Here is a 27337-nt window from a genome sequence, read left to right on the forward strand (position 1 = left end):
TGGGGGGGGAGGGAAATAAATAAATAAATGAACGACTGAAGGTTTGCAGTGATGCTGGATTTTGGGAGTTTCACCGGAAGGGGGTTGATGGTCGACCGCGTGTGTCCTGGAAAGTAGGGCGATGGTGAGGAAAAGCACAGAAAAAGGTAGAAGGCACAAGACCACAAAGGAGATGGGAGAAGACAGAAAGACCACTGACCTGTCTGCAATGGCAAAGTGATAGGCCCAAAGACCCAGCTTCATCACAGGAGATTCCAAAGACCTTGAAGGCCTCGGTTTCTATGGCAGTATCGTCAGCCCAGAGGAAAAAGCAGTCCTCCATCAAACTGGGTGGACAAGAGTTCAGCTGTGCCAATGAAGGAGTTTTACCAGCGCACGACAACATGATGGCTGTTGGATCAATGGAAGCATGACGAAGCCGCATGCTGCATTATCACATAGAAGAAGGATAAGACAATTGTTAGCCACCTTGAACCTCGGAGCAGATCTTTCCTCCTTGGACAGGAAGGTACGAAATGGCATCCATTTCCACAAAAATCCTGTCTCTTCAACGTTAAAAACCTGCTCTGGCATAAATCCCTTTGCCTCGATTTGTTTGGTGAGCTGCGGTGGGTAGTTTTGTGCAGCGTCATGGTCTGCCATGGTTGAACTGGAGCCTTTGACCCCGGGTGCCTCGTGGAAACGTTGGTAAATCCGCAATGGTTTCTCCCATATCACGAGTCCACACAACGTGGTAAATCCGCAACGGTTTCTCCCGAGTCTCGCATTGCCAGTCCACTCAAAGGCACTTTTTTCTGTTTGGTTCTTCATTCAAACATTGTCCTTTTTCCATCCTTTCAATATGAGGATCACAGGACTGGAATGACACCTTTGCGCTTTGCTGGTGGGAAGACTTGCACGGATATTTGACAAGTTTACCGCACAATCGATCCATTGATCCTGTAATGGTGACCCACAGATGCCGCACTTTCACCTCTTGCCAACGTATCTAACAACTAGATTCTTTCACACAATGACATAACCTTTCTCTGCCTTTTGGCACAATTAATTTTGTCCATCGTTTTATGTTTAGGCACCATTATGAACTCTTGTAGATTTGTATTGGTCAAAACCTGCGATATTAGAACCCATGATATTTGAGGGTTTACTGTATAACAACCTGAAGGTAGAATGGAAGGGTTAATGAGGATAGGTAAGAACACATGGCTGGAAGATGACCTGAGGTGGTTGTGTACTGCCAAGTGGAAGCCCAAGAGGAAAGAGTGAGATTCAACAGACCAGAGAAGTAGGTTCCACAAGAGACAAACAAAGTGACAATTCAGCCTCAATTTTGGGCAGTTCACAAGGAGGTTACTGCAGGAATGTGCAAATTTGGAGGGACTAGGGAAGGGCAGAGGGATGAAAAAGCAGTGGGAGCAAGACCTGAGGAAGGGTGGCAGAAAATAAGGGTCACAAACCCATCTGCAAAGAGAGAACAGCAAGTCATGTGCTTCAGCTTCTTTGTCGGAGATGCCAATGACTCCACAGCATCCAGCAGAGACAGGTCTGAAGCAGGAGCACTAGTTTGCAGGGTAGATTATTACTCAATTGAGCTACAGAAGAAGGCCTTGTTGACTGAGAGAAGTTTTGATTTCTTAAGGAAGGACGTGACATGACAGAGGATGTCCAGTCTGCGGCTGGCTTTGGAGGCCAGCTTTGAAATGTAATTGGGCCAAGAGGGAGTAGCTAATGGTGAACCCCGGAAGTGTAAAAGACTGAAGCTCTTCCAGTGGTTGATTGTAGAAACAAATATGTTGGTTTGTTTGATGACCTGCACACCTTCGAGATGAGAATGTGACATTTGCTTGGATGGAAAGACATGTTACGTCAGATCAGTATCTGATTCTTTTCAGATCAACAGAGAGAGAAACCCCCCCTCATACCAAATACCGATAAGTGCAAAACGATATGAAAAGTCAGCCATTCAACATGTCCCCACAACTCGTTCACAGTCTCTTGAATTTTCTATCATCATATATTACTCGACCTGAAGTGGAGTCTCAAGTATTACGCACCGTACACACACAGAAATACATGCATATGATACCATACATTATTATATTCAACTATTTATCAAAAAGTATGGGTGTTCAGAAGGTTGAAGCAAGACCTCCTGAAATCACATTCACACAAGTACAGTCATGACTCCCACCCAACAGGGAGAAGGTGCCATGCAGTTGACGAATAGATTACACCTGTATCTCAGCCCCACAAATCTGTAACAAATGCAACACAACCGACATGTTGAGCTTTGTCATTATGATGCAATCACAATTTACTCGTAAGGAAACGTACAGCCTCGTGCAAGAGGGACAACCAACTGACAACAACCAGACTACTCCCTCAACATCCCCTTTCTAAGCATATGCAAAAATCATGCTCACCTGACATGCCCAGAAGTTTTCCAGAGCTCTGCAGTTGGTGGTGGCTGCCGAAGTTGTGCATTACACTGGCTCGCAGTGGAGGCTGGGGACGCCCCGAGAGTTGCATTACTCCACGTCGCACAATATGCTGCATGGGGTCGGGGAAAAAAAACAAAAAACAAACATACATCACAGCAAGAATTTTGTACACCTCCAAGCTGTCTTATCGTTCTCTCGAGTTGTCTTCTTGTGCACGTTGTCTCGTCCTCCTCACTTCAACCTTTCATGTGTGCTCCCATCATTACCTCCTGCTTTCACCTATGCACATTCACCATCTCTTCTATTCACACACACCGTCAGATTATGGAGCATCTCTATGGCGACCTGTACCTCCTCCTATTACCTCAACTTCAAGCTCGCATAACATTCCCAAAGAATGTCGTTTTCCGGACTTTTCATGGAATCCTTTAAAGCTACGAGAATTATAATACCAAAGGATGTTGCAGGAAGTAAAACTCTATCGAATGGTAGCAGAATCATTGCCATTGACAGAGGCAGCTCAGAAATATGCTGTCTGAAGAAGATTATTATTATTATGAACAAGAAGCTGAAATCCCAGGTTTGAGCGATCTCGTTATTTTGCTTTTGCCTTGGTCTGGAGAACTGAAAAGGGATCCCTACCTCGACAATCAACTGAATAGACCAGGTAGACTCTCATATGTAGCCTAAGTGAGTTTTTAAAGAAGATAATCCAACTTTAGTTTTGCATGTAGCAGATGGGAGCGACGTTTTTTTCCGCGCCATCCCAACATAGAGTACTACCGTACTCTCTGACTAGCAGAGTACCCACCCTATGGGCGACCTTGTTCTAACCGTACAAGATACAACTAGTTCTTCTGACACATACCTTTATTTGGGCAGTGTATAGGCAACTGACAGCTTCCTCAATCACTCCCAAAAATAAAAGTAAAAAATAACCCAGGTTACGTGCATGAAGCAAAAACATGCGTACTGGTTATAATTTAAAACACCTCACTGGACTGGACAACGTGGGGACAGGAATACTGTACTGCCTCGCCATTTCTGGGATGTTCATCAACCGTCGCGGATTATCGTCGGCATTCTCGGGATTTGACTCACCATTTGGGGATTTTGCCTCGCCATTCGTGGATTTTGCCTCGCCATTCACGGTTTGTTCCTCGCTATTCGCGGATTTTCATGATTCGGGAACCAATCCCCCCTTTTTCCATTAAAACTATGCCCCGCTATTCACGGATTTTCCGGGGTCCCACAGTATCACATTTTTATCACAGGACAGGTTTCACATTGATCAGTGAGCGTTTTCGGAGAAGGATTTTTTAAAATATCGGCTTTCAAGCTGGTATGGCTGCCACACCACGTGACATATGACATCAAAAATGTACACTCTGAATATGTATGGGTAGGGTATCAGGTTTGTGAAGTTTCGAGTTGATTGGATAAGGTTCGTTTTTCTATCCAAGATGGCTGCCAAACCACGTGACCTATGATGTCATAATTTTCAAACTATATGCAACAATAGCATTAGATGACATTTGTAAAATTTTGCGCCGATAGGATAAGCAGTTTCAAAGATATAATTATTTAATATTTTCCTTCAATCCAATATGGCTGCCAAACCATGTGACCTATGATATAATAAATTTAATATTTCAATACAAATGGGTCAGAGATCATGTGCATGCAATTTCAGATTTTTAGGATAAGGCATTCAATTAAAATATTCATGGCTGGTATACCACTTCACCGATGATGTCATCATTTCATGCATTTATTCCCCATTGGGAGTACTCGACAATGTGCCAAGTTTAAAAATTTTCCATTCAGCGGTTTCCGAGAAATATTTTTTAATCATTTGCATTTAATACAAAAGATGGCTTCCATACCATGTGACCTATGACGTTACAATTATCACCAAACATTCTGCATTGGTTGTCACTCATACCCTGAAAGTTTCGTCTCAATCGGACATGTGGTTGCTGAGAAAAACGAGGTTTAGCCTGTACGGACGGACGTACGCACAACCCGAAAACAATGCCTCCGACCACCTTCGGGGGCGGAGGCATAAAACTAATAGTAATAACTTACTCTGTCTAATATGTAGATGCCACCTTGATCTCAAACAGATCAATTCGGCTTTCAAGCCACATACAAGGCTTTCATCCGCAGCTCAATGGAATACTGCTCTCCCCTCTGGGCTGGTGCTCCTGCCTCACACCTAGCTCGCCTTCACGCGGTTGAAACCAAAGCATTCAGAATCATTGGAATCTCCCGCGATGAAGCTAACTCCAAGGGCCTCTCACTCACTCACCGCAGGCAGGTTGGTGGTCTTTCCGTCTTCTACCGACTACTCTCTGGCCTTGCCCCCCCACCCCCCCCAGCTCTCTCTGGGCTCTGTCCCGCAAATATTCCTACAGGTCGCACAAGATCTGCCTGCAACCCTCTTATGGTTAAACTGCCAAAATCAAGACTCTCTGCTCACCTTCACTCCTTCATTCCTCTTTTCTCCCACCTCTGGAACAAACTCCCTCACTCTCTTCAATCCCACTCCACCCTCCAAGTCTTTAAAACAGCTGTTCACCACCATCTCTTATCTTCCCCCATCCAAAACCTTGATCTTTTCTACCCCCGCTAATTTCACCCCAATTCCACTTTTTTGAAATACCAACTTCTGTCCAGGAAGTCCTTGGTGTCCTTGTGTTTTATACTTCTCCCTCCCCCCCCCCCCCCCTTCCCATGCCTCCTCCCCCCGGGCCCTCTCCCTTCCACACATCTCCCTGCTCTCGGGTGTTGTGTTTGTGTGCTTCCCCTTCTCTCCCCATCTTGTCTTCCGCTCCCTCTTTTTGGGTATTTTGTTTGTCTGGTTGATTTGTTTGTGAAGTAAATGTTAGCTCTTTCACGAGCCTCGATTCAGTATACAAAAAAAAAAAAAAAAAAAATTCTTTAGCTAATAATAGGCTTCCATGACTATCCTTGACTATGTTGTGGAAGGTCTCGTTTTTTTCACCATTATTTGCTTTTAAATTTGTTTTCTCCGCAACCTCTTGAGCAATTGACTCAAAACTTTCAACATAGAAGCGCCTATCCATGGAGAATCTTTTTCAGCAAACGTACCATGATGTTTTGATGAAAACTTCCTTATTCTTCAATGAACGTCAGCATATTTATAGATCGGAGGCAAAACCTAATAACCCGGCAACATGAACAGCACGTTCACCAGCATCCATTCAACGAATAACATGTAATTTCACTTCTAAGGAAATACTTTTACAATGCCTCTTAGCCAATCTCCAGTACAGTACATTTATTTATGTGCGAAGCAAGTTCTTTAGGCGATTTTGCGATCTCCTGATTTGGTACTTTATCGATGTATTCTGGAGTTTTTATCAGTCTTGTAAGTTGTGAAAGCACTCAAGAATGAAGTTATGGCTTTTGAAACGCCATCAGTGCGAGTTGAGACGACGGACATCGAGAATTGTATTAATAACCGTGAAGACGTATTTGTGAAATGACATAAAAAGGGGTGACGAAAACTGGGGTATCACTGCACATTGAACTTGAAGAAGAAAATACATGTTATTTTACTGAAATTATTATCGTTCAAATCAATTACACCTGCTGCAGGTTGAGATAAGATTACTCACCTGTTTGGTTGGGAGAACCTGCGGACGGTTCTGCTTATTCACAGAACCAGGAAGTTGTGACTGATTCTGAATCTGTTTTTCTATCTCCTGTACAGGGGAAGGGAGTACGACAAGGTTTCCACAACTCAGATCATTTCCACAAACCCAATGACCACTGATACCGATCAATTACTGTGCAGACCAAGACATTCAATTTACAGATAGATTTGCACATAAAATGATCGCCCACTACTGTTAGGTTCCACAGTACCAACCCGGAAACTATCTCTTGAATTCCTGACCTCAGACTGAAGAGTCAAAAACGATCACATGATAAACCATCAGTCAATGTAGCTCTGGGTATCTGCACACTCATGGACCTCAGGATAACATACCAACAAGTATTATTGTGATCCAAAGAAGAAGCAGCATATCATCATTGTTAACGCCATTAAGCAGTTGTTCATATTTTTCCCACCGGTTATCTTTTATTGAGATTGCCACAGGTTATCTTACACACAACAGGTGCATTCTGTTTGTGAAAAAGAAAAAGAAAAAAGAATTTACGAACGCTGAACATGTGCTTTTGCAAAAGTATAAAAAACACAGGTGGGCATATGTGATGTCCAAATGAAACATTCATCCACTACTCATTGAGAGATTGACTGCGACAAATCGTTAAGCAAAGGCAGATGTATTGACACGCAATCACAACCTCAGAAGCCAGGCCATGAAGCCAAACATGTACAACTGAGAGGGACACTGGAGGTGAAGTGTTTAATTACTGATAAGTAGTGCACACACTATCAGAATACACTAACACTGGTCTATTTACAGATGCAAACTACACTGAAATTAAGAACAAATAAAAAACAAGATTTATGTGACATCAGCAGTGAAGATGAAGGAACGGCCTATGTGCATACGTAATACATTGTGGTTATACACCTGGGTTCATTACAATTGCACTTGGCCATGGACTAACACCCGGGCCGAAGGCCCGAGGCCTGACAATCTGTGCTGCTTCATGGAATGGTGGTGCATGATTTTAATTGGGGGTGGAGTCAGGCCACCTGTCAACAGCCAATAGGTGTAAAGCAGTGGGTGGGGTGGAGTCAGGGGAGCTGAAAACTGATCAATGTATAATACGTGATATTTTTCAAGTTCAGAAAGGGCATAAGTCCGTGAAAAAATGGGGAAATGTCCCGAAATTCAAACTTGTTCTGCACCTTATCATAATAAAGCCATGTACCAAGCTTCAGTTAAATATATTAAAGGGTAATGGTGGGAGCTCTGGAAACCCTCGGTGGGAAAGACGGACAGACAGATGGATGGACAGACAGACGTTGAGCAAACTCACAGTCCCCTCCGGTGAAACCGGTAGGGGACTAAAAACAAGGAATAGCAAGGTAATTTGACGGAGAAGGCCATCCGTCTATGATGCCTGCACTACACCAACACCAGATAAAATAAATCCATCAAACTTTCGATTTTATTTCATTGGGGGGTGGGGAGGGGATGGGGGAAGGAATGGGGATGAGAAAAAAAAGCAACAGGCTCAGGGACATCATCAAGGTGTGTGTTATTTTGTAGTTTATATTATACTAGTGGGGTCACCCGTGGGAATCCCACGGGCATGGACGTGTGTGACATTTGGACATATTGAATTAGATGCTGCACCTGCACATTCAGTTTCACAAATTGGTTACTGGCAATTTATCAGATCCACAAACAATGTAATCTACACAATGTATTTACTACTGATAACATGTGAATGCATGTGTGTGCACATGGGAAATACAGTTTGAAATGTGTTATTACATCTCATGTAAAATGTGCCTTTAAGAGCTCAAATCCTCTCCCTCCCACATCAAGCACACGGGGGAGAGTGGGTCACACACACACATACACATCCACACACATACACATGTACACTGACACACATACACATATAACACATATATATATATATATATAATATAATATAAATAATTTTTATATTTATATTATTGTTAAGCTTGTTACATAAATTACATACGTGTAAATAAGCTTGTTACATACACGTCAGGTGGGTCGACGACAACCGTTGACTACCTGATGGTGCATAGGCGAGATAGGGGGCACCTCCGGGACACAAAGGTGATCCCGGGGGAGGAGGCTGTTTCACAGCACCACTTGGTTGTCTGCGACATAAGGGTGAAAGGTGCGAGGAGAGCTCGGTGGGTGAAGTACCAACCGAGAATGAAGGTGTGGAGGTTGAAAGAGGTGACAGTAAGGGAGGCATTAAAAGAGAGGCTGAGTAGAGTAGAGGATGATGTGGTTGAGCTTGAAAGTGGATGGATGTCAATGAAAGATAGTCTGTTGGGAGCCGTTGGTGAGGTATGTGGATGGACAAAAGGACCACCGAGGCACTCGGAAACATGGTGGTGGAATGATGAAGTTGGAAAGAGGATTGACGAGAAGAGGAATAAGTTCAAGGAGTGGCAGAAGGCGAAGGGTACGGGAGCAGAAACAGCAGAGCATGAAAGTTATAAGGCAGCCAAGAAGGCTGAAAAGAAAGAGGTAGCAAAGGCGCAGGAGGCATGTAGGAAAATGTTCGGAGAACGCTTGGATTCGGAAGAGGTTCAGACAGCGGTATTCAGGATTGCAAAGCAGATAGCGAAAGAGAGGTGTGATGTGATGGGGGTGAGTTGCTTAAAGGATGAAGTGGGACAAATCGTTGTGGACCCAGATGGAATTAAAGGAAGATGGAAAAAATATATGGAAATGCTGTTGAATACAGAGAATGAATGGGATGGCAACATAGAGAGTAACCCAGTTTTAGGACCGGCAGAGAAGATAACTGAGAAGGAAGTTGAGGAAGCGATAAAGCAATGAAGAGTAGAAAAGTGGGAGGGCCGACGGGAGTTGTGGGAGATATGTTGAAGGCAGCAGGAAGTTGGGGTGTGAAGAGAATGACAGAGATCTGTAATCTGGTGGTGAAAGAAGGCCGCATTCCAGTAGATTGGGAACCGAGTACCCTCGTCCCTCTATATAAGGGGAAAGGTGACCCTCTGGAGTGTGGCTCGTACCGAGCGATAAAGTTATTGGAGCATGGAATGAAGGTATTGGAAAGGGTGTTGGAGAGGAGGAAAATCAAGAAAGTGAAGATCGACGAAATGCAGTTTGGATTTATGCCAGGAAGAGGAACGACAGACGCGCTTTTCATTGTGAGGCAGTTGCAGGAGAAGTACATGGAGAAGAGGAAGAAGTTGTTTCTTGGGTTTGTTGATCTGGAGAAAGCATTCGATAGGGTTCCACGCGAAGTATTGACATGGGCCTTGAGGAAGTTAGGAGTGGAGGAATGGTTGATCAGAGTAGTGATGGCAATGTACAAAAGAGCGCGCACAGCTGTAAGGACGAAGGACGGGAACAGTGGTGAGTTTGAGGTGAAGGTGGGAGTGCATCAGGGGTCGGTACTAAGTTCACTACTATTTGTAGCTGTGATGGAGGTGCTGGCTCAGAACGTAAAAGAGGGTTTACCGTGGGAGTTGTTGTATGCAGATGATCTGGTGTTGATTGCGGAAAGTATGGATGAACTGAAGGAAAAGATGAACAAGTGGAAGGAATGTATGGAGACAAAATGTCTGAAGGTGAATATCGGAAAGACGAAGGTGATGGCAAGTGGTAAAGCATGTGGTGATGTGGAAAGAACTGGGAAGTGGCTATGTGCTGTGTGCAGGAAGGATGGCGGAGTGAACTCCATTCAATGTACAATGTGCGCTGAGTGAGTTCATCAAAAATGTAGTGGTCTGAGAGGGTCATTAACCAGTGTGGCAGCTACATTCAAATGGAAGGTGTGCACAGAGGGAGCTGCAGATGGAGGAAATGTTGAGTTGTATCTTGGAGACGGCGTGAAGCTGGAAAGTGTGAAAACATTTTGCAACCTCGGAGACATGCTGAATGGAGAAGGTGGATCAGATTCGGCAACGGTTGCTGGAGTGAGATGTGCATGGAAGAAGTTTCGGGAACTGAGTGGCGTGCTGATGAGGAGGGGTGTCGTTGAAGCTGAAGGGAAAGGTGTATGCTGCATGTGTGAGAAGTGTTTTGATTTATGGGAGCGAAACAGGGGTAATGAATGTAGAGCAGCAACGAAGGCTGGAAAGGGTGGAAATGCGAATGGTTCGGTGGATGCGCGGAGTATCGTTGAGAGAGAGGAAGACAAATTATGAATTGCGAAAGATGATGGGAATAGAGCGTGTGATTGATGCTGTGAAGAGGAACAGGTTGAGATGGTTTGGTCATGTGTTGAGGAAGGATGAAAGTGACTGGTTGAGAAGAGTGATGGAAATGAATGTAGAAGGAAGTAGAGGACGGGGAAGACCGAGAAAGACTTGGCTGAAGATGGTGGAAGAAGAAATGCGGGCAAGGGGGTTAACAATGAGAGATGCAGAAAATAGGGCAAAATGGAGAAGATTGTCATGGGGACCGCAAGGCGAACCCCCCGCTCTAACAGGGAAAATGGATTTAAAATGCATGTTGTTGTTGTTGTTGTCATCAAACGGAAAAGACGGAAAAGAAAAAGCGAATTTTTAATATATGTCGACATGTTGCCGTCTGTGTCATGTTTGGCGGTGTATGATACATTGTTCCGCAATTTTTTATGTATCTCGGCATTTTCCCGTGTGTGCATTTATTTTTTCAATTATTGCTGAAACTGAGTCTAAACCATCGATAAAAATGAAAGAAGAGGGTGAATTCGAGATAAAGTCGTGAGGGTAACTCAATGAATGGGCTTTATTTTACAGGCCTTCGAACATGCATTTCGTTCTATAAACGGAAACTTTCATCGGATTTTCTTCCCGTTTTTTTTCAACCGAGTCTAAAACTATGTTAGCGACTGTGAAAAATGAAATGATATATCGAATTATAGTTGAAATAAAACTGTGAGAGAGAGCAAGACACCACGGGCCTAACAAAAGGGCCTCAAAGCTATGAGAGTTAATAAAATGGTGGATATTTGTTGATGAAGCCTCTCCCAGAATGGGTGGAGCTACTCTCTAAACGGAGTAAGCCACACCCCCGAACAGACAGACAGAATCACCTACGGCTATTATAATATAGCCGAGTTATGGACCAAGTCACATGCCACGTTCGTCTATTTATTACGTACACCTCGTCCTTTTGTGCCTTCAGTGATGGCGAACTTGGCGAATCACTCATGCCTCCCGATGGTGCTTACGGTATTTGATGGTTACTTTCTCTGTGGGTGACCCGGGGTATCGCCGTGTTGGGGACATGTCCTCCCTAATCCCTCTTTTTATAGTCCTCAACCTCCCACAGCACTACCAGTCCTCCCTGAATGCACCCCCAATGGTCTCACGTTGACCCTGGAGCAATGGACTAAACTCCCTGGATGGTGTCGACCCCATGATAAACTCGAAAAGCACTCACTAAAGAGAATACCTCTGCCTGGTTGGCCATATCACTCAATGGTTAGATCCTGAGGCAAGACCCCTGATAAGGGAATACAAGGATTTGTTTAATACTGGAGTAGGACAAGTCAAGGGTATGAAGGTGTTGAGGGAATCAAATCCTCAAGACTGTTAATTGATGTTTCTTGATTTAAGACCATATATAGGCTTGAAAGATCATGTGATTTGCAAAGGCTCCTGGGTAAATTGTATAGAGCAAAAGTTAATTTGTTGTGTAAGTTGCACATGTTGCACTATAACAGTATTCCGGTGTGATGGTGCAGGGTGATGAGGTAGATGGATCAGAGCAGAGTCACCATTCCAATTCCAAAATATTTTACTGGAATAATAATCAAAGATGCACAACATGAGATGCCAGCCTGGCGCATTCAAACACAACATTCGCGGCAACCGGATGTGCTGTAAGAGTGACAGTGTTGTTAACAGCAGATGGTCCGACGCTGCATCTCCACTTATTATTATTACGAGCAACGGTACCGGCTCTACGGGCGGCGCTTCAATTGGAAGGCCCAAATGAAAAGGCAAAATATCAGAAGGCTTTTTTTATTTTAAACGATTCATATAAAGATCCGTTGAATCATATCACACGCAAATCATCAAAATCTAAACAGTATAAGGCGCCCATTTTGAAAAAAGATTGAATTCTGTAAAACGGAAGCGGCCGAGACACGTCTTTCTCAGTCGCACGTTGATGTGTGAAGAGTGCGCGCCGAATCTGTAACACGGAAGCAGCCGCTACACCTGTTTCTCAGTCGCTTTGCACATGCTGCCGTGTTACTTCGGAGCCGCACGTTTCTATAGGAAGACTTCGTCAGGAGTCGATCGACTCTCTCCTGGTACGCAGAATAAACAGTATTTGTAGAATTTCAACAAAAGCCACATCACTGTTCATATCGGTAAATATTATTCCATCGTGTTTGGAAAAACTGGAAAATTGGAAAACTTGGAAAAACAATATAGCCTATTTTACTTCCAGGGGTCCCAGAAATACCCACCCAAAATATCGTTGTGATTGGTTGAGCCGTTTTTGCGGTACCTTCGAACGGATGGACGGACATTTGGTGAATTATAGTAAGACTAGTGGGGTCACCCGTGGGAATCCAACGGGCATGGACGTGTGTGACATTTGGACATCTTGATTTAGATACAACAACAACAACAGGCATTTTAAGACCATTTTCCCTTCAAAAGCGGGGGTTAGCCTTGCGGTCCCCATGACAATGTTCTCCATTTTGCCCTATTTTCTGCATCTCCCCTTGTTAACCCCCTTGCCCGCATTTGTTCTTCGACCATCTTTAGCCAAGTCTTTCTCGGTCTTCCCCGTCCTCTACTTCCTTCTACATTCATTTCCATCACTCTTTTCAACCAGTCACTTTCATCCTTCCTCAACACATGACCAAACCATCTCAACCTGTTTCTCTTCACAGCATCCATCACAGGCTCTATTCCCATCATCTTTTGCAATTCATCATTTGTCTTCCTCTCTCTCAACGATACTCTACACATCCACCGAACCATTCGCATTTCCACCCTTTCCAGCCTTCGTTGCTGCTCTACGTTCATTACCCATGTCTCACTCCCATAAATCATAACACTTCTCACACATGCAGCATACACCTTTCCCTTCAGCTTCAATGACACTCCCCTCCTCGTCAGCATGCCACTCAGTTCCCGAAGCTTCTTCCATGCACATCTCACTCGAGCAACCGTTGCCGAGTCTGATCCACCTTCTCCATTCAGCATGTCTCCAAGGTAACAAAATGTTTTCACACCTTCCAGCTTCATGCCATCTCCAAGATCCAACTCAACATTTCCTCCATCTGCAGCTCCCTCTGTGCACACCTTACACTTGAATGTAGCTGCCACACTGGTTAGTGGTTAATGACCCTCTCAAACCACTACATTTTTGATGAACCCACTCAGCGCACATTGTACATTGAATGGAATTCACTCTGACACCCTTCCTGCACACAGCACATGGCCACTTCCCAGTTTTTTTCCACCTCACCACATGCTTTACCACTTGCCATCGCCTTCGTTTTTCCGATATTCACCTTCAGACCTTTTGTCTCCATACACTCCTTCCACTTGTTCATCTTCTCCTTCAGTCCATCCATACTTTCTGCAATCAACACCAGATCATTGGCATACAACAACCCCCACGGTAAACCCTCCTTTACGTTCTGAGCCAGCACCTCCATCACAGTTACAAATAGTAGTGGACTTCGTACCGACCTCTAAAGCCTCTAAAGGTGGCCTCTAAAAATGGCCTCTAAAGGTGGTTTTTTTTTTTTAGTACCGACCCCTGATGCACTCCCACCTTCCCCTCAAACTCACCACTGTTCCCGTCCTTCGTCCTTACAGCTGTGCGTGCTCTTTTGTACATTGCCATCACTACTCTGGTCAACCATTCCTCCACTCCTAACTTCCTCAATGCCCATGTCACTACTTCACGTGGAACCCTATCGAATGCTTTCTCCAGATCAACAAACCCAAGAAACAACTTCTTCCTCTTCTCCATATACTTCTCCTGCAACTGCCTCACAATAAAAAGTGCGTCTGTCGTTCCTCTTCCTGGCATAAATCCAAACTGCATTTCATCAATCTTCACTTTCTTCCTTATCCTCCTCTCCAACACCCTTTCCAATACCTTCATTCCATGCTCCAATAACTTTATCGCTCGATACGAGCCACAGTCCAGAGGGTCACCTTTCCCCTTGTATAGAGGGACGAGGGTACTCAGTTCCCAATCCACTGGAATGCGGCCTTCTTTCACCACCAGATTGCAGATCTCTGTCATTCTCTTCACACCCCAATTTCCCGCTGCCTTCAACATATCTCCCACAACTCCCGTCGGCCCTCCCGCTTTTCTACTCTTCATTGCTTTTATCGCTTCCTCAACTTCCTTCTCGGTTTTCTTCTCTGCCGGTCCTAAAACTGGGTTACTCTCTATGTTGCCATCCCATTCATTCTCTGCATTCAACAGTATTTCCATATATCTCTTCCATCTTCCTTTAATTCCATCTGTGTCCACAACGATTTGTCCCACTTCATCCTTTAAGCAACTCACCCCCATCACATCACAACTCTCTTTCGCTATCTCCTTTGCAATCCTGAATACCGCTCTCTGACCCTCTTCCGAATCCAAGCGTTCTCCGAACATTTTCCTACATGCCTCCTGTGCCTTTGCTACCTCTTTCTTTGCAGCCTTCTTGGCTGCCTTATAACTTTCATGCTCTGCCTTTTCTGCCCCCATACCCTTCGCCTTCTGCCACTCCTTGAACTTCTTCCTCTTCTCGTCAATCTTCTTTCCAACTTCATCATCCCACCACCATGTTTCCGAGTGCCTCTGTGGTCCTTTGGTCCATCCACATACCTCAGCAACGGCTCCCAACAGACTATCTTTCATTGACATCCAACCACTTTCAAGCTCAACCACATCATCCACCACCATACTCAGCCTCTCTTTTAATGCCTCCCTCACTGTCAACTCTTTCAACCTCCACACCTTCATTCTCGGTTGGTACTTCACCTGCCGAGCTCTCCTCGCACCTTTCACCCTTATGTCGCAGACAACCAAGTGGTGCTGTGAAACAGCCTCCTCCCCCGGGATCACCTTTGTGTCCCAGAGGTGCCCCCTATCTCGCCTACGCACCATCAGGTAGTCAACGGTTGTCGTCGACCCACCTGACGTGTATGTAACAAGCTTATTATCCTCTTTATGGAACTGAGTATTATAAATCAACAAATCAGCTCCATCAGCAAACTCCAAAATCCTTTCACCTTCTCCATTTCTCACACCATATCCGTAACCATATCCATATCCGGACATCTTGATTTAGATACTGCACATTAAATTTTACAAAATGGTTACTGGCAATTCATCAGATCCAGAAATGGTGTAATGAACACAATTTATTTATTTCACATAATATGTGACCCCTCACTCCTCTCCACCTGACACTCTCCTCTTTCCACCCTCATGCCTCTCCAATCCCACTCCTCCTCACACCCCTCTCCAATACCTCCGCACACTCCTCTCCAATCCCTCACACCCCTCTCCAATCCCTCACACTCCTCTCCAATTCCTCACACTCCCCTCCAATCGCTCCTCACTCTCCTCTCCAATCGCTCCTCACTCTTCGCTCCAATCGGCCCTCACTCTCCAACTCCTTGCTCCTCACTCTCCAACCCCTCGCTCCTCACTCTCCAACCCCTAGCGCCTCGCTCTCCAACCCCTCACTCCTCACTCTCCAACCCCCCCGCTCCTCACTCTCCAACCCCTCACTCCTCACTCTCCAACCCCTCGCACCTCTCTCCAACCCCTTGCTCTTCACTCTCCAACTCCTCGCTCATCACTCTCCAACTCCTCGCTCCTCACTCTCCAACCCCTCGCTCCTCACTCTCCAACCCCTCGCTCCTCACTCTCCAACCCCTCGCTCCTCACTCTCCAACCCCTTGCCCCTCACTCCAACCCCTCACTCCTCGCTCTCCAACCCCTCGCTCCTCTCCAATTTCTAACTCCTCTCCAACCCCTGGCTTCTCACTCTCCAACCTCTAGCTCCTCACTCTCCAACCACTCGCCCCTCACTCTCCAACCCCTAGCTCCTTGCTCTCCAACCCCTCGCTCCTCGCTATCCAACCCCTTGCTTCTCACTCTCCAACCCCTCGCCCCTCATTCTCCAACCCCTTGCTCCTCGCTCCACAACCCCTCGCTCCTCGCTCTCCAACCCCTCGCTCCTCACTCTCCAACCCCTCGCTCTAACTCCTCGCTCCTCACTCTCCAACTCCTCACCCCTCACTCTCCAACCCCTCGCTCCTCACTCTCCAACCCATCGCTCTCCAACCCCTTGCTCCTCACTCTCCAACCCCTCGCCCCTGACTCTCCAACCCCTCACCCCTCACTCTCCAACCCCTCACCCCTCACTCTCCAACCCCTCACCCCTCGCTCTCCAACCCCTTGCTCCTCGCTCCCCAACCCCTCGCTCTCCAACCCTTCGCTCCTCACTCTCCAACTCCTCGCTCCTCTCCCGTCTCATTCATTTTGGAAATGGAAGTTTCCATGCAACGCATGAATTGTCACGATCCTCAAGAGGAAGTGTCTTGTAATCATCAAATGGCAAGTAAATTACATTGTGAAAATTAAAGATTTCAAATAAATCTATTTAAAGTGTATGCGCACATAACTAATAAAAAAAAACGAAGAAATATCTCTCGGTAATTTCCTGAAACATATTTTAGTTTTTACTTCCGGATAATAATGTTGAATGAAATAAGAACGAATAAATATATGTTGTTTTGTGACGACTGTCATCAAAAGTAAAAGTAATATATCTTAACGGAAAAGAAAAAGCGAATTTTTAATATATGTCGACATTTTCCCCGACTGTTATTTTAGGCGGTGTACTTTCGTGCATCATCGTGGCGCAATTTTTTAAAATATATCTCTGCATTTTCCCGTGTGTGCATGAATGTTCTCAATTATTTGTGACACCAGGTCTAAAACCATCGATAAAAATTAAATCAGACGGTGAATTCGAGATAAAATCGGGAGGGTGACTCAATGAATTGGCTTTATTTTACAGGCCTTTGGGAAATCATTTCGTTCCATAAACGGAAACTTTCATGGGATTCTCTTCCCGTTTTATTTCAACCGAGTCTAAAACTATGTTAGCGACTGTTAAAAATGAAACGATATATCGAATTTGAGTTGAAATAAACCTGTGTGAGAGACAAAGACAGCACGGGCCTAACTAAACAGGCCTCAAAGCTATTCGAGTTAATAAACTGATGCGCGCTGAGTTAATAAAATGGTGGATATTTGTTTACATGAAGCCTCTCCAAGAATGGGTGGAGCTACTCTGTAAACGGAGTAAGCCACACCCCCGGACAGACAGACAGACACAGACAGAATCACCTTCGCCTATTATAATATAGATATTAACAATATAACGATTGCTCTTATTATTTCAGGGTAATTCATTAAAAACACAAATCACTTTGCATTCGAATATTTAGCCCTGGATGGACCTCTTTCATCCAATGGTGAAAAGTGATAGAGTGCATAATGAGCAGATGACAAACCAAGAAACAGGCGAATGAGACAATCAAATGAGTTGCCTAGCTTACCTGCTCCTGCTGCAGAGCCTTCATGAATGCAGCCTTAAGGCGCCCTGTATGTTCAGCTCGTAAGGAAGCCTTCACACCAGATGCGAGGCAGGCCTGGCAAACTACATCTCCACGGGGCCGTCGCCGCCAACCCACGGTGTAGTCAGTCCCACAATGACTGCATGCATAAGGTTCCACCTCGGGCAAGCATGCACCAGCCTTTCCTAATGAGGGCGACAACGAAAGGGAAAGTGGATGGAAGGAAAGAGAAGCTGAGGAATGGGAGAAGAGGAGGAATGAAGAAAAGTGAACGAAAAGCAAAGTTGAATCAATCTTGCCATGTAAATAACAGGTCTACAACAGCAGCATTATGGTAAAGGAGGGTCTAACTCGTAGATCTCTTTGGAAGTTGAAGTTATTCCACCGACCCCTCTTAAGAGGTTCTATTCATTCCTTGCATTCTGAAACAGTTCTCCGACCATGCATTCCTTCATGTTTGTAGCTCTGGGGAAGCACGACATATCAGCAAACGTACCTACCAAATGCTCTGATGAGCAGAACAGTAACATATCGACACCACACACGATTAGTTGGACAAACATACCACAGATGGGAATAAGAAGGTGCGAGTATGGATATTCACGTACAACCCGAGTACAGATTAAAAACTACATCGGCACTCTTTGACATCCACTCATTCATTCCTCTTTTTTCCTGCTCATGGAACCAACTTCCACATTCTCTTCAATCTCATTCTTCCCTTCAAATCTTGAAGGCAACTGTTCACCACCTTCTCAGATCATTCCCCATTCAAAACCATGATCTATTCTACCCCCATTAACCCATCCCCAACCCCACAATTTTTACTTTCTGAAAGTTTGCTTCCATATCCATCCTGTGTGGCCTCCCATACCCTACATTCTTATTTTGTCCCCCAGAGCTGTTTGTTGTTGGTGCCCTCCTCCATCCCTCCCCTTCTAATTCTACTGATCCTTTTGTTCTGGTACTTCTGGATCTGTTCTGTGTCCTAGCTCCTCCACGAGGCTCGACTTTGTACCGACTGTACCTCACCCAAAAAAAAAAAACCCTCCATTTCATTCACTATCAATTTATTACCTCCGCCACCGAAGGTGGTTGGGGTTTTTCATGTTTTTTCTCAATTTCAAAGAATGATAGCTGAGGTTCTGCAGGAAACAATGACCTGGACAAATGAAAAAAGGCTTTTCTGTAGCAATCATCGAAACTACATCGAAACGCAATCCTTCATCCAAACCAAAGAAAGTTGAAGAGAAAATGTAACTCCAGAAAAGCCAGATGCAAAGAGAATATTCAAATGGGTGAAGCCATTTTGAGAGCAAGGAATGTATACTGGGTCAGAATCCCTTACATTTAGTCGTGTACAGACTGGTGTGCAATGAAATGAGCAAGCTTGGCATCATTGGACCATTCTGGTTCGAAGATGAGGATGGTAATGCCATGACAATCAACTCTGATGCTACTTTAAAGTGCTGAATGAGTTCTGAGCTGCTCTTGGTCGCAGGAGAACCTTTTGAAGAGAAGAACAGGGTTTCAAGCAGGATGGGCAAACCCTCACATCGCAAATGAGTCATGTGGGCGGCCGCTTCCGTTTTGCAGAATTCAATCTTTTTTCAAAATTGGCGCCATGTACTGTTTAGATTTTGATGATTTGCGTCAGTGTGATATGATTCAACGGATGTTTATATGAATCGTTTAAAATAAAAAAAGCCTTCAATTTCTGATATTTTGCCTTTTCATTTGGGCTTCCCAATTGAAGCCCGCCCATAGGTCGGGAACCGTTGCTAGTAATGATAACGTAACGTTAAAGTGGTTTAAGCATTCGAGCAAGTACTCAATTCAAAACGTTAAGGAACGGCTGGCTTGGCAAACGCTAGCTAGCTGCTTGATAAATGAGCACACCTCTGTCTTCCTCCCTTTCAGCTTCGTGTAAAACAGCAGGGTAATTGGGTTTAATTGGTGGTTTTCAAAATAAAACCTCAATTGGTGGGTTTCAAAAGGCCGCTACAAAAAACGCCACTTTAAGCGGCAGGAAGGATCATGTTATTTCCCCAACCCTTGTGGGGTATATAGATTACAGTAGATCTTCACTCAGTTCTGTAAGTAAAGCTTACCTCAAGGATGTCGGGATTCCTCCAAATTTCCTTGTTTAATGTTACAGACAGCATTAGCGACTGTTTAAAAAACTAATCATATGTGTTTGTGGTTTATAATATTTTACAAGCCAAGCTTCGCCGCTGTAAGACTTCCGGTCTTGTTTTTTATTATCTTGGGGGAGATCTTAAAGGCAATGTGTACAAGGATAACCCTAGAAGCATAATTGAGCTGAAACAAACAAAGAGAAAATTAGGTCCATCCCACTTGCCAAATGTCAGGGCGTAATTAACGACTTTGCCCATCGTGTTCAAATATGTATTCAGCACAGAAATGGACAATTAGAGCATGTGATCGATCGAGTGCGTAACTAAAGTCTTACAAGTTAGGGTTATGATATTTGGTACACCTGCATCACTCAAAATGTAGCACATACTCCTGAAGTTTTATGCAATTCAGAATAAAAACGAATGTATTGTGGATTTTTATGGGTCTGGTATTGTTTTGGCACACCCTGTATTTAAAAATAAAAAATAAAAACGTTTGGTGCTTGTACCCGAGGTCTTGCACAAGTTCCAAAAAGGATCCACTCATTTTACTGGAGTGTTGAGCGAGGCAGTGCCACCTCAGCCTCGTGTACTTTTGGTGTAGAGCACAGAGACAAAAAGAATATTTCAGAGGCAAAAACCATCATGGATGGTCAGCGATTGATCTGCAGAATTAGCATGCTACCTGCATGTGCTGCCATCGTCGGTTTTCCTCGCCACTCAATGATTAATTTATACTCTTAAGAGGACACAAAAAGCCTGCAGCCAGCACAACATCCCTTGGTCTACACAACACCCATCTGGGAAAACAAATGTGTACCTGCTTTTGTGGAGTTTTAAGTTACTTGGTAACTGGCTTTGACGCCAATACAATTTTTTATTACTATCTAGGAAAACTAGGCATCTGACCCTCAGCATAAAAAGCTGCATGTATCAAACAAACAGTTTCAAATGGAGCACCTCGCCGCCAATAGAGCTTTTGAATTGACAGAAGACGCCATTTGCATTTTTGCCATCTCCATCCCTACCCCGTTTAGAATCCCGTGCGGGCACGGGCAACGTGCTAGTAGTTGCATGGAGTAAACCATGATTTATCAGCATGCAAAAAGGGTATCAAAGAGGAGAACTTATTGACCTGGATGGAAATGGCCTAGGAAGACCTGATAAACACCTACAACGTTTGCAAGATCGAGCGAACAGAAAGAGAACCAACATTGACAGAATGGTACAACAGGAAGAGAAACCTACCTTGGCTTTCCAGAAGCAGCTGCACAACCTCTTCCAAGCCAAGTAAGCACACAAACTCTCCATTGACTGCACATGGCAGGAAGGGCAGGTCAGGAGGCGGTGGCCGTGGAGGGGCTATCTCAAGTAGCGTTTTCTCAAGCTGCTTGCGTAGAGCAAGTCGTGCCGCAGCTTGCCGTAATGCGGGGGACTCGCTCCGAGGAGAAGGAGAGGGTGAAGCGGTGGGGCGCGATACCTGATTGTGGGGGAAGGTAAGACATGCAATACAAAACCATTTCAGAGAGTCCAGGCATGTTTCTACTGGTGGATGCAGACAATACAATGAATCGACGATAGAAATGGCCCACCATGCTTCGTAAACAAGTCACGCGCACCACAGAACGCAAATAAAATGTGGGCTTATTCATTGAAAGCCAGGGCAGTGTGCGGCAGATGTTGTCCAGGTCCTTACCTGGTTGTAGCTGCAAGACGATGGTGTACTGGAGTGTGTCACGCTTGTGTTACGAACCATTCCACTCCCAGAGATAGTGCGACCACCTTGAGCCTGATTGACAACGGTAGTTCTTGGAGCCATGAGAAGAGGTGGAGGAGCAGTTGGCACACAGGATGAGCGGGAACCTTGAGCCTGAGAAAACGATCGAGGTGGACATGATGGGAAGGACATTTGTGGTGAAGGCAGCGGTTGGCATCGATGGGGAGGACAAGGGATGGCATTCATATGGGGGGGGGGTGTGGAGTAAAGGGGAGGGAGAAGGGGTAGAGATTGGGGAAAGAAATTCCAACTTCGTTGCCTAATTGAGTATGGAGGGAAAAGCAAGGTTGTCATAAAAGATGTCATTTGTGCCCAAAGTGCTCTGAGAAGTGATGTCATGGCTTGGTTTGTCTGAAGTGAAGTCCAGTGTTGGCTTGTGTATTTGTCTATATATGTGTGTGCGATTTATGTATTCAGCTCCACTACAAGACACTTAGACCCTGTAAGCACACACAGCAAAAAGGGCATGACAGTGGCATTTTTTAAATGCTGAAAATGGTGTCGTGTCCTTTATTTATTTAAGTCTAACCCTTCTCCCTGTTCCACCCCACTCACTCCCCTTTCAATCCCCCACCAACACCCCTCTCCTCCCACAATAAAATAACATCAAACACATGCTAGCACAGGTACACAAGCACAAGAGTTCGAGATGGAAAACAATCCTTATGGACATACCTGTCCTCCGCGTACCAGCAATGGCAGCACCCCTGCTCCTTGCTGAGAAAACCGTGATATACCCTGGTAGGGCTGTCCTCCACGCAGCAGTGGTGGAGGGGCAGGTCCACTTAAAGACCGACTCTGCAAAGGCCAGAAAGCCAAGAGATGGATGGGATTTGAGAGGTCATCGGCAGATATCAAAGATGATGGTGAGTTGTGATTAAAGCATTGGGATCTGCCACAACTAGATGAGGGCATCAGCAAGGAAGTGAACAAATATTGGGAGATGTTGATGAGAAGGAACAACCTACAGAATTGCATGTCCCCTCTCTTTCTCACACTACCAAGGAAGCAACGTGCTCCAAAACTACATGCTAAGGGGACGACAAATGTACTCAAGCTCTAGATCTGCAAACATTTTATCAATTGTAATAACCTCTGCCGCCGAAGGTGGACGGAGGTCATGTTTTCACCCCTGTCTGTCTCTTTGTCTGTGAACAGGATATCTCAAAAAGTTATGGACCGATTCGGACAAAACTTGGTGGACAGGTTGAGTGTGTGACAAGGACGAAATTATTATATTTTGGTTCAGGTCCGGATGCAGATCTGGCCCATCACTGGGATACACAACGTAAACTGTTCAGCCTGGCGGAGGTGTTTACTCTACCGAGTGTCGTTCTAGTTACCTTCGCAAAAGCGGAAGGTTATGTTTTGATCGCTGTGTATTTATTTGTATGTCTGTGTGTGTGTGTGTGTATGTTATTCGCATAACTCAAAAAGTATTCAACCGAATTGCATGAAATTTGGTGGGATGATTGGTTATTATACGGGACACATTTGATTAGATTTTGGGAGCAATCGGGTCAAAGGTCAAGGTCAAGGTCACGAAAAGGTCAAAATCGTATTTTTGTTGTTCTGTTCCCTACACTCCCATGCCAAGTACAGAACAGTAGCTGCGGCGAAGGTATGCGCTCTACCGAGTGCCCGTTCTTTACCTTCGCAAAAGCGGAAGGTTATGTTTTGATCGCTGTGTATTTATTTGTATGTCTGTGTGTGTGTGTGTATGTTATTCGCATAACTCAAAAAGTATTCAACCGAATTGCATGAAATTTGGTGGGATGATTGGTTATTATACGGGACACATTTGATTAGATTTTGGGAGCAATCGGGTCAAAGGTCAAGGTCAAGGTCACGAAAAGGTCAAAATCGTATTTTTGTTGTTCTGTTCCCTACACTCCCATGCCAAGTACAGAACAGTAGCTGCGGCGAAGGTATGCGCTCTACCGAGTGCCCGTTCTAGTTTAAGCTGCATTATCAAATATAACGTTTGGATACACTATCGATTACACTGCAAGTATAAGGCATCAGCTTGGATATATATTCAAATTAAATTTTTCGGTGGAAAGGAAACTCTATTTGGATGTCAAAATAATGCTTGTCAGGAGTCAGGTGATTAGCAGCTGAAACCGGATTGGATTAGACCCTTGAAGGCAGGTTTCTCTAACCAGACAAGACAAATTGTCTAATTCACGACCAGTCAAGTAAGACTAGGAAGAACACTCAACCACCACTCGACATGCTAAATGGGCTTCAAAAAGCAGGATAAACTAGAACAGCACTCGGGAGAGCGCATACCTCCGCCAGGCTGAACAATTTATGTTTTGTATCACACCAATAGGCCGGATTTGCATCCAGGCCTTAATCAAAATCCAATCGGCTTGTTCTCTTCACCGACCCAACTCATCCACAACATTTTCAGATATCTTGCTCTATATAGTTTTTGTCCCTATCTCTCAATTATGAAGAACGTATCAAGATCTTGACCAAAATGTAATCAATCATTTTTCCTTGTCACACACCCTACCCATCCACCACATTTCTTCTGAATCTGTCCATAACTTTTTCAGATATCCTGCTCACAGACAGACATAACCTGCTCATAGACAGGGGTGAAAACATAACCTCCGTCCCTCAACTCGTGCATTCCAGTCAATTTGTCGTCGGACCATGTCTGGTCAAATAGGAAATGGTTAGGGGTTTTTGGACTTCTGCATCCGACTGCAGTTTGACATCTCCACCATTACTATCCTTTTTCCACACCTTTTATAAGGAAGGGCAAATGTTTCAGGATGTCCTATAGTGCAAGAGATTCGAGCTTGCCTGATGGGCCTGCGTTCCAACAGTGTGGCCGTGGGTTCCACCGCGTGACAGTGTGTGAGTCGCAGAGTTCGGAGGGACGCTCACTGCAGGCTGAAACAGTGAACACACACCAGAAAAGGGAGACACTCATGTCTTCAGCATTCGGGCACCGGTCCAAAACTGCCGTTAACACTCTGGCACCGAACCATCACTCGAAGGTCAAGCTTAACATTGTGTGACCTTCAGAAATTTGCGACTTCAGACGGTTTAATGCAAAACAGAGCAATCAAACAATGCCAAGCTGTCCCTCAGGGAATCAAGAAAGCATTTTCCGGAAAACCAAGCTATATTAAACAACCATGTCATGCACACCGGTCTGGCTAAAGGAGGGTACACTATTACTTTGGTTTTCTTTACAGAGTACTTTGAAATCCGGTTGCAAAACAAGTGCAGGAAATCCGTGAGATTCACTTGCCACACCTGCCCTGGTGGACAAAAGGCATTTGGTTTCACATGAAAGGGGAGGTAGGTATCACACCAAAGCATTCGCTGCGGTTCGACCCCAACATGGTCACACCATTCATGCGGTGACATCACACAAACAATTATCGTGGGTGAAAAATCAATACACTGCTGCAGCCCGAGTCTGCCAATTCAGGGCAATGGCACAACTTTGCTCGTTACAGTTCAAATGCCGATGAACAAATACAAGATAGAATATTATAACCCTCAGTACTGAATAAAATCCGTCTCAACTTAGAAACCTGAAAGCCATTGGCTGCAAGACATGGTATCAAAGATGTCCCATTCTATTAGTGCGCCTGTAGCGTACATTGGCTCGTTTGTCTCGAGAGTTTACCCATCCATGGAAAACACACAATTTCAACCCCAGAGAACATAAGTCAAGTGTAAAACGAAACCAAAATAGTGTGCATCCGTTTGCTACCTTCCCATGCAACTTTTCTTCAGAAGGTCCACTCCAGCGAGATTTAACGTGATGCTGCAACCGTAACAACACAAGCAGGTGGCTTTAAGAGGGCAAGGGCCAAGACTGGGCATTTCATGCATATGCAGGCTCAAAATGAAGCAACTTAGTAATACAGGGCGAGTCAAAAATATGTACCCTAGTTGAAAAAAATTAACTTAATCGATAGAAATGTCAAATATAGTGAATTAGGTTGGGTATGCATTCAAATTGTAAATGTATTTTGGCATTTCTATTATGATTATTATTAGGTTTTTTGCAGGTAACCAACCCATGGTGCAACTAACAATGGAGGAGCGAATCGTCAATGTCGAGAAGAATGACGAGCTGAAATCAATGATGGGAGTGCAGTGTGCGTTCAGAAGATGATTCCCGAGACGTAATACACCAACTTCGAAGATTATAAATCTTATGGTTTCAAAGTAGAGAGGGACGGGCTCTGTGAAGAACGCAGGACACTCTGGACATCTGAGAAATATTTGAACTCCAGAGACCATAAACAGAATTCGCGAAGTGATTGCACGTCACCCTAGATCCAAGAAAGTCAACAAGGTGCAATTCACATGAAAGTGAAGCGTCTCAAAGCAGTGTCATCAGTGTTAAAGTCTGATCTGAAGGCTTTCCCTTAGAAAATTCAATATTTGGTACAGCAGTTAACCTCAGATGATGAGCATCGACATTCTGAATATTGTCTGCAATTCAGTAAGATTATCGATCATGGAGGAATCAACATAAACGACAATTTTCATCGACGCCATGTTTACTTGAATGGTTTTGTTAAACTAACAGAAGTGTCGGTTTTGGAGAATGGAGAAACCAGCTGACTTTGCTGAATTACCTCTGCACTCCCCCAAAATAATGATTTATGGCGTTGTCCCGGTCGTCACCGGATCAGGATAATGAGGAAGGGGATGGTCGTGAATGTGGAACGGTATGTACACAATATACACGTTGAACATATTTTTCTGGAATCATGCAAGAAACGTTCCAGGTGTTTGGTTCCAACAGTTCATACTGCTCGCTTGTTGAAGGAGCTACGTCATAGCCTACCGAAGCTGACAATCTGTTTTTCCCTGGTCTCCAAGATCTCCTGCCTCTCACTTTTAGATTTTTTTTCTGTGGGGATTTGTTAAGGAAAATGTTTTGAAAGAGAACCCAGTGAACATTCCTGAACTCAAAGATGCTGAAATAAGAGTTATTTCCAGAGTCTCACATGAAACACTCGAGTCTGTAATCAGAAACTATTCCATATGTATCCGTCAGCGTGCAGAACTTAGAGGAGGACATTTCAACCATTTGTGGGAGTCAAACAAAACTTTATGAGTTTGTTATGTATCATGTAAATTATATGCTCTTGTATTAAAAATAGCAGATTTAATAAACAATTAAAGTCGAGTACATTTTTGTGACTAGCCCTGTATATACTACTTATGGCATGCAAGACTGATCAAAAAGTGACCCTAATACGGAAATGTAGATACAATAGTCAATGATGCTTTCGGGCCAAAACAAATAAAAAATAAGCAAAATAAAACAAGTGAATAAGGCATTTTGCTTACATGCATTAATTACCGAAGCAGGTAAACAATGGTTTTAATAGCACACACCTGAAACCCGATCCACACACTGGCGTCACTAGGGGGGTGCGGGGGGTGCGGACCGCACCGGGTGACACTATCAGAGGGGGTGACACCAAATTTTAGCTGAGATTTATTAATTTTTATAAAAATATCCCTGTAGTTAGTTATAACAACAAAAACATTTTCTGTAAGCCCAGCATGTATCAATATACCTACAAGGCTAAAACTCTATGCTAATTTACTTTTTGAACCTTCTAATGCGCTCCGGTCAGAGCAGTCATCATTACCCAATTACAATGACGCTTCGAATCACGTGGTTTCGTCTGCACTCGCTACAAGCACGCGCTGTTTTTGTTGCCGCTGGTGTTTTTATAGT

The 27337-nt window shown here is 44.4% G+C and overlaps 1 protein-coding gene across 24 annotated transcripts in view; it reads right to left on the reverse strand.

The window, feature by feature from the left end:
* Nucleotides 1-27337, reverse strand: part of LOC137414817 (transcriptional repressor p66-alpha-like) — a 51796-nt gene that overhangs the window by 3352 nt on the left and 21107 nt on the right. For 12 of the 24 annotated variants that reach the window (XM_068100330.2, XM_068100331.2, XM_078772002.1 and 9 more), the window contains exons 5-12: nt 25343-25396; nt 24418-24507; nt 22276-22398; nt 21520-21693; nt 21072-21303; nt 17668-17918; nt 6086-6172; nt 2424-2550 (exon numbers count right to left, since the gene is read on the reverse strand). In XM_068100330.2, the coding sequence (XP_067956431.2) occupies nt 2424-2550; nt 6086-6172; nt 17668-17918; nt 21072-21303; nt 21520-21693; nt 22276-22398; nt 24418-24507; nt 25343-25396 (1138 nt within the window). The remainder of the gene's footprint in view (nt 1-2423; nt 2551-6085; nt 6173-17667; nt 17919-21071; nt 21304-21519; nt 21694-22275; nt 22399-24417; nt 24508-25342; nt 25397-27337) is intronic. The other 12 variants (XM_078772005.1, XM_078772007.1, XM_068100342.2 and 9 more) reach the window with 3 other exon arrangements.

This window comes from Myxine glutinosa, chromosome 2 (assembly GCF_964187855.1).
Source record: "Myxine glutinosa chromosome 2, kmMyxGlut1.1, whole genome shotgun sequence".
Taxonomy (NCBI): domain Eukaryota; kingdom Metazoa; phylum Chordata; class Myxini; order Myxiniformes; family Myxinidae; genus Myxine; species Myxine glutinosa.